The sequence below is a fragment of the Aquarana catesbeiana genome, linkage group LG01, assembly GCF_042186555.1.
Source record: "Aquarana catesbeiana isolate 2022-GZ linkage group LG01, ASM4218655v1, whole genome shotgun sequence".
Taxonomy (NCBI): domain Eukaryota; kingdom Metazoa; phylum Chordata; class Amphibia; order Anura; family Ranidae; genus Aquarana; species Aquarana catesbeiana.
Window position 1 is genome coordinate 984152598 of NC_133324.1, and position 11873 is coordinate 984164470.

The 11873-nt window shown below is 44.4% G+C and overlaps 1 protein-coding gene across 1 annotated transcript; it reads right to left on the minus strand.

The window, feature by feature from the left end:
- Nucleotides 1-5348: 5348 nt before the first annotated feature.
- Nucleotides 5349-8499, minus strand: LOC141124033 (E3 ubiquitin-protein ligase TRIM39-like). The gene has a single exon (XM_073612109.1). It carries the CDS (start codon nucleotides 8479-8481, stop codon nucleotides 6889-6891), a length of 1593 nt encoding a protein of 530 aa, XP_073468210.1. The 5' UTR covers nucleotides 8482-8499; the 3' UTR covers nucleotides 5349-6888.
- Between the last annotated feature and the right edge of the window lie 3374 nt (nucleotides 8500-11873).

Consider the following 11873-nt stretch of genomic DNA (forward strand, 5'->3'; position numbering starts at 1 on the left):
GAGATCTGCCCACAGACATCACAAGGTGGATTATCTGATTGGTGATTGGTGGAATACTCATCCAATAGGAGGAAGCAGAGGACAGGAAACATGAGTGATTTATTTATAAAGCTGCAGGTTCCGGGGCCGTCATCTTCATCCTAAACCTCACTTCACTACCTAGTGTGTCACTGACCAGGAACAAGCATGCAGGAGGTCAGATTGTTCAGCCTTCACTGGCTGCATGCTTGTTCTGGGTCAGTGACACACTACATAGTGTAGCCAAAATTGAGGCGACAGCCCTGGAGGCACTCCATTAAAGTGTATCTATAGGCAAAAATATTTGTTTCAGTTTTGTATGTGTGGGGATGGTTTAGGACCGCTGTCAGGTATTCACTGCTATCCAGTGCTACATTAGAGGGATTTCCCCCTCACTTCCGGTCACTTTGACCACATTTCACCAGACAGGAAGTGAGGGGAACTCTCCAACAGCAACACAGACAGATATAGAATTATTTTCTTAAGTAGAGTAGGGGAAAGGTCAGAGCCCATCAGGTTTTTATTTCTGTCTGTGTCCCTGTTGTAGCTTTTCTTTAATTTCTTGTCTGATAAAACATTGTCACCAGGACAGGAAGTGAGGGGAGATCTCTAATGGAGCCTCAGATAGCAGTAATAACCTGACAGGGGTTCTAATCCTCCCCCACTCCATCCAAATCTAGAATAGGATTTGTCTAGACACACACTTTAATATCCACAATGAGAATTCCGACATTTCTGTCCTCACTGGTTCCTTTACATGACCAATCCATGGATCTGTGATTGCTCCTCCCCCTCACTGTGATTGGCTGTTATGATTGGCACTATGAATGCAGCCAGTGCTAGTCTTGTTTCTATTGGTTATGATGTAGAGGGGGCGGGGATTGTGGACAGGTGACGGGGGGTATACAGTCTCAGGAAGTTGAAATCCTCGGCTCTGTATATGGGAATATTGATCAATGATTGGATATAGATAGAATGATGGGAAGAATTGGACGATGACTACAATCACCATTAACCCCTTCAGTCCCGGCACCTCTATGATCCTTATGGAGCCGAGCTATTGTTCCATTTCCTCTATGGCCCTATTCATCTGATAAAGAGAAATAATTCTAATACGATTTACTAATGATGAAATGACGTGACTAAGTGCTTATATGCTAATGTTAGGTTCTTTATATAATAACAGGTTTTCTGTCTAGAATGACTTTACAGAAAGAGGATATTAGAACAAATTGTTGTTCTCGGGATCCTTGGAAGGTCTTGTTGGGGAACATAGAGACAGTTGGTCTCTTTCTTCTACAATGAGGGATTTGGGAGTCTGGAGGTGGGACAAGCTGATAAGGTGTTCAGAGATAACAGAAATGAATGTCTCTTGTAATGAATGATGTGCTGCTTGTACAAATTCTTCAGTGAATGATTCCATCTGTAAAATGTTGATGTGTGGGACGATTCTCCATGACAACTGTCCAGGATTGGAGGGTAAAAGCCTCCCGTTTGATGAAGAGGTCAGATCCTTGGTCCACCTGCCATGTCTAAGGATCTCCACACATCTTCATCTCTCTACTTTCTAATCTTTACTTTTACTTTGTAACTCTTCTCTTCTAAATAAACTCCCAGAACCTTCACCGGGAACAGAAATTGTTATTTCCTCATCACATTCCACAAGAACTTTGTAATCCCGATGGAACACATCCATCATTTTATTGGGACACACAAGGCTTCCTATGGTCAGGATTGTCTTACAATGTTACATTTTCCTATATATATATAGAAGACACAAACACATCACAGAATGGAACAAATATATCTCCTTTGCTTGGTATGACCCGTGTTCATGTTACTGTAAAGCTAAAACTAAAGCATACAGATATTTATTTCTATTACAATTATTATTCCTCGTTTGTTTTTGTTCTGAATGAGTATTACGGAGTAATGTCCGCTATTCTATAACGTTACATGTATAGAAAATTTACACTTGCATATCTATTATATGGGGAATATTTTTTCATGTTAAATTCCTTTTTTAAGAGACTTTAGAGTTCTACTTATTTATGTTCATTCTTTAACCACTTGCCGACCGCCTCATGCAGATATACTGCGGCAGAATGACACGGGCAGGCAGAGTAAGGTATGGGTGCCGGAGGCGGTCAGCATCGTTCCAGGAGCGATCCGTGCTGAAGGGGAGGCCACCGATTCATGGCCACCCCCTCGCGATCGCTCCTGAGGAACGAGAAGCTTCCTTTTGCTTCTGAACAGTAAACAGAAGCAGAGGAAGTGATGTCATCTCTCCTCGTGGATCCTCTTTGTTCCGGCACCCGAGGAGAGAAGACATCAATGGTGAGTTTGCACTAACACTAGTACACATAGGCACATAAAACCCACCCCCCGATCACACCCCTGCACCCCCTGTCACAGTGACACCAATAGCAGTTTTTTTATTTTTTTTTACTGATCACTGCATTTGTGACTGTTCTAAGTGTTAGGGCAGTTAGTGGTAGGCCCCTTTAGGTCTAGGGTACCCCCCTAATTTCCCCATAAAGGTTTAACCCCTTCATCACCCCCCAGTTAACCCTTTCATCCCCTGTTGCCAGTGTCACCAAGCAATCTTTTTTCTGATCGCCGTATTGGTGTCACAGGTGACGCTAGTTAGCCAGGTGGGTATTTAGGTTCACCTCAGCATTTTATAGCGTCAGGTACCCCCATATACTAGCCCCCTAGTTAACCCTTTCACCAGTGATCACCATATAAGTGTTACGGGTGATGCTGGTTAGTTCGTTTTTTTTCTATACCCGCCGTTTATTACCCAATAAAGGTTTAACCCCCTAATCGCCCGGAGGGTGATATTAGTTAGGTTTTTCGTGTCCGATAGGGTCTGCGTAACCCCAGGCAGCATCCGATTTGTGCCAGTAGCGCTAACACCCTCGCACGCAGCATACACCTCCCTTAGTGGTATAGTATCTGAATGGATCAATATCTGATCCGATCAGATCTATACTAGCATCCCCAGCAGTTTAGGGTTCCCCAAAACACCGTGTTAGCGGGATCAGCCCAGATACCTACTAGCACCTGCGTTTAGCTCCTCTGCCCAGCCCACCCAAGTGCAGTATTGATCGATCACTGTCACTTACTTACAAAACACTAAACACATAACTGCAGCGCTGGATAAATATACCGTGATATACTTAAATATAAATGTTTTCAAAAAAATGCAAACGTAAATAGAAAAAAATGGAGAAAAAAATGTGCAACGCTGAATAAATATACCGTGATATACTTAGAAATGCAAAATAAGCAAATAAGTGATCACAAAAATTAATTTGAATTAATAATGAAAAAATATATATCATTTTTGATTTTCATAAACCCTAGTGTCCATATATTAAATGTTGTGAAGTGATGAATTGGTGATTTTACTGCAGATGTGTATATTGTGACTTCCACCGCAATACACCGCCCTTTACCCTAGGAAGATTGAAGGCTTACCAGGGTTTATGAAAATCAAAAATTGTGTGTTTGTGTGTGTGAAATAAATATATATATATATATATATATATATATAGGAAGGCCAGTATGGTGGCCTGAATTTATGGGAGGAGCCCGGGGGGTATTTAAGCAGCCCGCTCACCTGTGATGCTTGTCGGTTGCCTGTGCGCGATATACGTCACTAGGCCGACTATTCCGATTTCAGCGTTCGCAAATACTTGGCTCACAAGTTCCCGCATTTCGTGATCTCCGTGCCCGAGAGTTTTTGAAGTCCGCGTTTACCGATTCGTTCGCACCACACGTCTGGCTGGGCTGTCGCAGGTAGGGTCCCCTCGGATTTTTGTTTTTTCGTACGTTTTGTCATGTCACTAAACCGTGGTATCAGAATTACGAATCACTTGCAAAATTTCACGAACGTAACCGCATGTGTATTACTCGCACTGTCGTCATGTTACCATTTCGCGTTATCTGAGGAAACCATAGCGACGCAAGCGCCGCTTCATTTCAGACAGGTCTTAATTGTTAAACATGTGTCAGCAGACAGCCATAGCGATTCGTAAATGCATAAATCTTTTCGAACCACGTCAGTTCGATACCAATCATTTCTCATTTCTGAAACATTTCTAAACTCATTTCTAACATTTCAAATCATTTCAATCATTTCTCATTTCAGTCACATACCGCGCTCCGATTCGAATCCAGTCGCACCTAAAAGATGCACCGATTCGCTCCGGTGTGCCCCAGTTATTATGGCCTCATTTCTATACATGCTCCAGAGTTACGTTTTATCAGTCATTCGTACCTCTGTCATGGTTATCATTTCATTACCACGTATCACGTTCCGACATGAATTCAGTCGCATGGAAATGCACCGATTCATCTCGGCGTGCCCCAGGATTGGCCACATTTCAGTACATGCTCCAGAGTCCGATTCGCAGTCAGTCACTATAGCGGCATGATCGATTCGCGCCTCTGTCATGGCAACAAATGTTACACCTGCACTTACCGCGCTCCGGTTCGAATCCAGTCGCATCTTCGATGCACCGATTCGTTACGGCGTGCCCCAGGGCCCGGCCTCATTTCTGGACATGCTCCAGAGACCGGTTCGTTGTCAGTCGTAGTTTGCGGCTCACCGATTCGTGCCTCTGTCATGGGAATCATTTCAACTGTCACGAATCACGCTTCGATTCGAATCCAGTCGCATCCATGATGCAACGATTCGTCCCGGCGTGCCCCAGGTATTTTCGGCCACATTTCAGTACATGCTCCGGAGTCCGGTCGTTGTCAGTTGCAATCGCGACATGATCGACTCGTGCCTCTGTCATGGCACGTGCCTCTACCATGATAATCATTTCATTCATTTCATCATTTCACTCATTTCACTGTCACGTACTGCGCCCCGATTCGAATCCAGTAGCATCCAAGATGCACCGATTCGTCCCGGCGCGCCCCAGTTGTCTTGGCCTCATTTCATTCGTACTCCATAGTCCGACTCATCATTTGTCGCAGTCGAGAAAAAAAAAAAAAAAAAAACACATATATATATATATATATATATATATATATATATATATATATATATATATGTATGTATGTGTATATGTGTGTATACAAAAAAAAAAACGTGTGTGTGTGTGTGTGTGTGTGTGTGTGTATATGTGTATAAATAAAGTAGTATAAATAAAACGTTTGGGCCTCAGCCAACACCTGCATCAGAACTTGGTTAGCTATCAGTTGCGGCATAACCAATTCATGCCTTTGCCAGGGCAAACATTTCACGGTTACATACCACACTCCAATTCAAATTCAGTCGCATCCGTGATGCACCAATGTACTCCAGCATGCACCAGTGTTTCTTTTGCCTCATTTCAGTACGTACTCCAGAGTCCGGGTCGCTGTCAGTTGCAGCTGCGGCACGACCGATTCGTGCCTCTGTCATGGCGAAGCATTTCTCATTCATTTCACTCTAAGGCAAACATTTCATTTATTTTGTTGTCGCATGCCACGCCCCGATTCAAGTTCAGGGCATCCGTCAGACATCGATTCATCCTGGCAAGCCCCAGTTGGCGTGGCCTCATTGGCGCAGTCATGGCACACCGATTCGTGCCTCTGTCATGGCACAAACAGTTCACTCATTTATTTAATGCCATGCACCTGTCGCTTTAACATGTTACAATTTACCTTTCAAACCAGGTAGTCAAACCCTCCAACGGTTCTCATCTGTCATTTCCTCCAGGTCAGCGGGGGGCCACACCCCGTCTTCCTTCGAAGCTCAGTCATGGTCCCGATTCGTTGAAACCTTCGCCTCGCTACTATACCCCCTCGTAGTCACAGCACATCCAAGTTTTAACTTTTTTTTTTTTTTTTTTTTTTTTTTTTTTTCAATCGTCGCAATACGCATCCAATCACAACTTCTTGCATTTCATTGCAAGCACACATCGAAACATAACTTCTTGCTATTATTGCAAGCACACATCCCATGACTTCTTGCAATCGTTGCAAGTACGCATCCAACAGAACGTCTTGCAATCGTTGCAAACACACATCCAAGCACAATTTCTTGCAATCATTTCAAACACGCATCCAATCATAAAACTTCTTGCAAACGTTGCAGGCATGCATTCAAGCTTAAACTCTCATTGTGGATATTAAAGTGTGTGTCTAGACAAATCCTATTGTTCTAGATTTGGATGGAGTGGGGGGAGGATTAGAACCCCTGTCAGGTTTTTACTGCTATCCGGGGCTCCATTAGAGAGATTTCTCCTCACTTCCTGTTCTGGTGACAACGTTTTATCAGACAGGAAATGAGGGAAAATCTACAACAGGGACACCGACAGAAATAAAGATCTGACAGGGGTTCTAATCCTTCCTCTACTCTACTAAAGAAAATGATTTTTATTTCTGTCTGTGTTGCTGTTGGAGAGTTCCCCTCACTTCCTGTCTGGAGAAATGTTGTCACAGGAACAGGAAGTGAGGGGAAATCTCTCTAACGGAGCCCCAGAGAGCAGAAAAAAAATCTGACAGAGGTTCTAATCCTCCCCCACTCCATCCAAAGCTGAAAATACCCCTTTCTTCTATAGATAGACAGTGATGGTGGAGACCCCAGGGCCGTCATCCTGATCCTGGCTACACTATGTAGTGTGTCACTGACCCAGAACAAGCATGCAGCCAGTGAAGGCTGAACAATCTGACCTCCTGCATGCTTGTTCCTGGTCAGTGACACACTAGGTAGTGAAGTGAGGTTTAGGATGAAGATGACGGCCCCGGAACCTGCAGCTTTATAAATAAATCACTCATGTTTCCTGTCCTCTGCTTCCTCCTATTGGATGAGTATTCCACCAATCACCAATCAGATCATCCACCTTGTGATGTCTCTGGGCAAATCTCTCACTTCTGATTCCCCCCACATATCTTTATACAATCTCCCAGTACCCCCCCTACCCATACCCCAGCATGGAGGGGCTCAGTGAAGGTGGTGGTGAAGGTGTGGAGATGTCGGATCGGGTCACACAGATCATAAAAGGAGATCCGCCCGGCCTCATAATCCAGATATATCCTGACTCTGTCACTGGAGACATCGCCGGGTAATGGGGTCTTATTACCGTCATGTACCACTGAGTACTGATTACCCAACACCCTCCCCCCGTCCAAACACCAGGACTTCTTATTACATCCAATCAGTGACTGATCTCCTCTCCTGTCTATACTGGGGTAACACATCCCGACTATCCATTCATCTGCCCCCCCGACATCCACTTCCCAGTAATGTCTCCCTGAGGAGAACCTCTGACTGCTCATCACCTGACGACACTGAAACCTCTCTGGTGTTTCTGGGCGATTCTGATGTGATGAGGAGGATGCAGTTTTCCTGTCATGTGATATATGTAGATAATTACCAGCTGTCCTCACATCCAGTAATATGTCTGTAACCCCCCTCTCTACATTTACCCCAGACATGATATCAGATAAACCTGTGTGTAATGTGTGTGAGATCCCCCCCACATCCAGATCCCCTCCATCATGGAGGAGTTTATCATGTCTCTCTCTGTCCTCATCATCTCCATCCTCAGTATCACACAAGTCACCTGTGTCTGATTCCTGTAGGACAGTCAGTGGATCCGTCATGTTACACAGCTCCTCAATGTCCCCCATCTTCCTGGACAGCTCCTCCTTCTTTATTTCCAGATCCTGGACCAGATCATTGATTATCCTGGAGATCCGCTCTGCCTGCCCGGAGATTTCCCTCAGGACTCTCTTCTCCAGGTCTTCCAGACGTCTCCTGAGGTCTCTGAACAGGACAGTGACTCTCTCTGTTTCATCATCTGCTTTTCCTTGTACTTTCCTCCTGTGTTCCTGCAGACTCTGGACTCTTTTCTCCATCTCCTCTCTCTCTGTCATCAGTTTCTGCAGAACATTCCTCAGTTTCTTCTTCTTCATCTCAAAGGCCTCATCCAGAGTCTCCACCTGGTGTCCCCGATGTTCTCCATCCAGCCTGCAGGACACACAGATACAGGTGGAGTCCTCAGTGCAGTAATACTCCAGGATCTTCTTATGGACGGAGCATTTCCTGTTCTCCAGGGAAGTGGTGGGGTCACATAAGATGTATTCTGGTGACTTGCTGTGGACTCTCAGATGATTGTCACACAGAGAAGCTTCACAATGCAGACAGGATATCACAGCAGGTACAGGAGTGTGAATACAGTAAGTACAGAAGACCCCGGACTCCTCCTGATCTGGATGGGTGGACAGGAAATTCTCCACTATGTTACGTAGTGTTATGTTCCTCTGAAGGGTGGGGCGTTTCCTGAATGATTGTCTACATTCAGGACAGGAATAATCTCCAGACCCCTCTTGTGTATCCAACACACGACCAATACAGTCCCGGCAGAAGTTATGTCCACATTTCAGGGTTACAGGATCTGTATAAATGTTCAGACAGACGGAACATTCCAGCTCCTTCCTCAGATCAGCAGACGCCATCGCTGAGAGCAGAAGAGAGAAATGACACTGAACGTATCTGACACTCATTAACCAGTTCTGTACATTCCTACACAGGGAGGGGCTGAGACTGAGACACGTAGTCATAGGAACTTTTATACAGAGGAACACAGATAATACAGTATCTCACAAAAGTAAGTACACCCCTCACATTTATGTAAATCTTTTCTTCTATCTTTTCATGTGACAACACTGAAGAAATTACACTTTGCTACAATGTAAAGTAGTGAGTGTACAGCTTGTATAACAGTGTAAATTTGCTGTCCCCTCAAAATAACTAAACACACAGCCATTAAAGTGGTTGTAAACCCTAAAAAAAAAAAGTGACTTCATCAGTGACTTCAATGGGACTCGAACGTTCAAAATCAAAAGTGCTCATTTTAAAGGCTAATTTGCATGGTATTGTCCTAAAAAGGGTTTGGGGACCCGGGTGCTGCCCCAGGGGACATGTATCAATGCAAAAAAAAAAGGTTTAAAAACTGCTGTTTTTTCGGGAGCAGTGATTTTAATGATGCTTAAAGTAAAAAAAAAGTGAAATATTCCTTTAAATATCGTACCTGAGGTGTGTCTATAGTGTGCCTGTAAAGTGGCGCGTTCTTCCCGTGCTTAGAACAGTCCCTGCACAAAATGTCATTTTTAAAGGAAAAAAAGTCATTTAAAACTGCTTGCGGCTTTAATGTAATGTCGGGTCCTGGCAATATGGATGAAAATCAGTGAGACAAACGGCATGGGTACCCCCCAGTCCATTACAATACAGTCCAGTCCAATACAGTCCATTCCAATACACATAGAAGTTCATTGATAAAAACGGCATGGGAATTCCCCACAGGGGAACCCTGAACCAAAATTAAAAAAAAAAAATGACGTGGGAGTCCCCCTAAATTCCATACCAGACCCTTCAGGTCTTGTATGGATATTAAGGGGAACCCCGCACCCAAATTAAAATAAGGAAAGGCGTGGGGCCCCCAGGCCCTATATACTCTGAACAGCAGTATACAGGCGGTGCAAACAAGACAGGGACTGTAGGTTTGTTGTTAAGTAGAATCTGTTTGTAATTTTGAACGTGTACATTTTTAACGTGTTTAGCTCCAGCCAAAAAATCTTTTTTAAGCTTTTTGGAAAACATAGGGAAGAGTTATCACCCCTGTGAATTAGAGAGAAAACATTGCTGGAAGTGGCAGCAGAGGAGTCTGGGTGGTTTACTGACGATGTGAACTTCGGGTTAATGAGGACGTATCAAGGTGCTTTATGTCAGCTCCTAACCTACTAAGAATCTGTTTATCATCGTGATCTGGTAAGCACAATCTACAGCCACGGTGGTGGGGTTTTTTTTCACTTCCCTCCCCCCCTTTCTTTTGGTTGTTTTTATGTGCACACCAGGGTGATTGGTATGTTCGTTTGTCCATGTTTAACATTTAACATACTACACTATGGCCAGTTTTTTCTTGTGTTTGTTTTTCTCCTGCATTTATTGAGGGGATTTTGATCTGACCACGGACGGTGCTGATTGGTCCAATACCTCAGAGGCCCTGGCAAGGGTTTTTTGCCATCTGCTTATATCTTTGGATTTCTGGTAAGAGCAATCATAGCTCATTTTGGAACAGCATCCACACTTATACTGAACACTTACTACTTTGGGAATTTGGACTTTTATTTTCTGGACTTGTTTTTTATATTTTGTTGGGGTTTGGTCACACTATTAACTCACCCAACACATATAATTTTTGTTTTAGCGCAGTTTATTTATTTTTATTTGTTTTGCTGTCTGTGCTCCTCTTCAGAAGGTTTCACCTCACTTTTTGTCCCAATGAAAAATGTTTTTTGAAAATTTGGGGTATTTTGTGAAACAAGGATTGGTGATAAAGCATCAGTGGAAAGGAGAAATGTTTTTCCCATATTAACTCTTACAGGAGAGAATTTCCCTTCCTAGGGGTAGATTTCATCTCACTTCCTGTTGTCTCCCTCTGTTTGCAAGTAGGAGTCGTTTGTAAGTTGGATGTTTGAAAGTAGGGGCCTGCCCTATATACTCAGCAGAAATTTGGGCCGTAGGTGTTGTTGGGGCCACAACACTGTAAGCCCTCACAGGACCCTGCTGTGAAATATTAGATCAAGAATTGTAATTACATGCCCCTGTTGAACAGGGGCAGAGAATTGGGCCTTTGGTGGTGGTGGTGGTGCTGGTGCCACATCACTGTAAGTCCTCACTCGCTCTTGGTGGGCACAGAAAGGGGCCCTGCTGTGAAATATTAGATCAAGAATTGTAATTACATGCCCTTGTTGAACAGGGGCTGAAAAATTTGGCCTTAGGCACTGGTGCTGGTGCCACAACACTGCAACCCCTCACAGATACTCTAGTTGTAACGCAGAAACGAGGCCCTGCTGCAAAGTATTGCATCAAAAATTGTAATTACATGCCCCTGTTAAACAGGGGCTGAAAAATTGGGCCTTAGGCACTGGTGACGGTGCCCAGAACCAAAAATGTTCTTACAAGCTATCAGCGTTATGATTGAGGAGGAAGAGGATAATTACTCAGGGATAGTCACTCAGCATCAGCATAGGCAGTCTTTGAAGGAATCTGAGATTTCAAAAAAAATGTATTCGGTTACATCAGCATCAGGTGCTTGGTAGCTGGTGGTGATCCAAGACTGATTCATTTTTATGAAGGTCAGTCGATCGACCGAGTCGGTGGACAGACGCACCCTGTGATCGGTTACAAAGGCTCCAGCAGCACTGAATGTGCGTTCCGAAACAACGCTGGATGCAGGACAGGCCAGTAGCTCAATTGCATACTGTGCAAGCTCTGGCCACTGATCCATCCTCAAGACCCAGTAACCCAGAGGATTTTCGGTGGGAAAGGTGTCCAAGTCAGATCTTGCCCCTAGGTATTCCTGCACCATGTAAAACAGACGCTGGTGATGGTTGCTGGAACCGATCATACCTTGGGGCTGCGGACTAAAAAATTGTCTGAACGCATCGGTCAGACGGCCACCTTCTCCACCGCTCATTCTTTGACTGACTGAAGACTCAGCAACACGTTGTCCAGAAACAGGAGTTTGTAACCTCCCAGTCTCTGGGAACGCGTTGCACAAACCTTTTTGCAAGGCCTCCCGAAGATGTTTCATCCTCTGCTCCCTCTGCGATGGCAAGATAAGGTCTGCAACCTTACCCTTGTAATGTGGATCAAGGAGGGTTGCCAGCCAGTATTGTTCCTTCTCCTTGATACCACGAATAAGAGTATCCTTCCGCAGGCTTTGCAGGATCAGAGAGGCCATGCAGCGTAGGTTTGCTGAGGCATTCGGTCCGGAGTCCTCTGGGTCACTAAGGATGACATGGTCCGCAGCCACCTCCTCCCAGCCACGTACAAGTCCATGTGT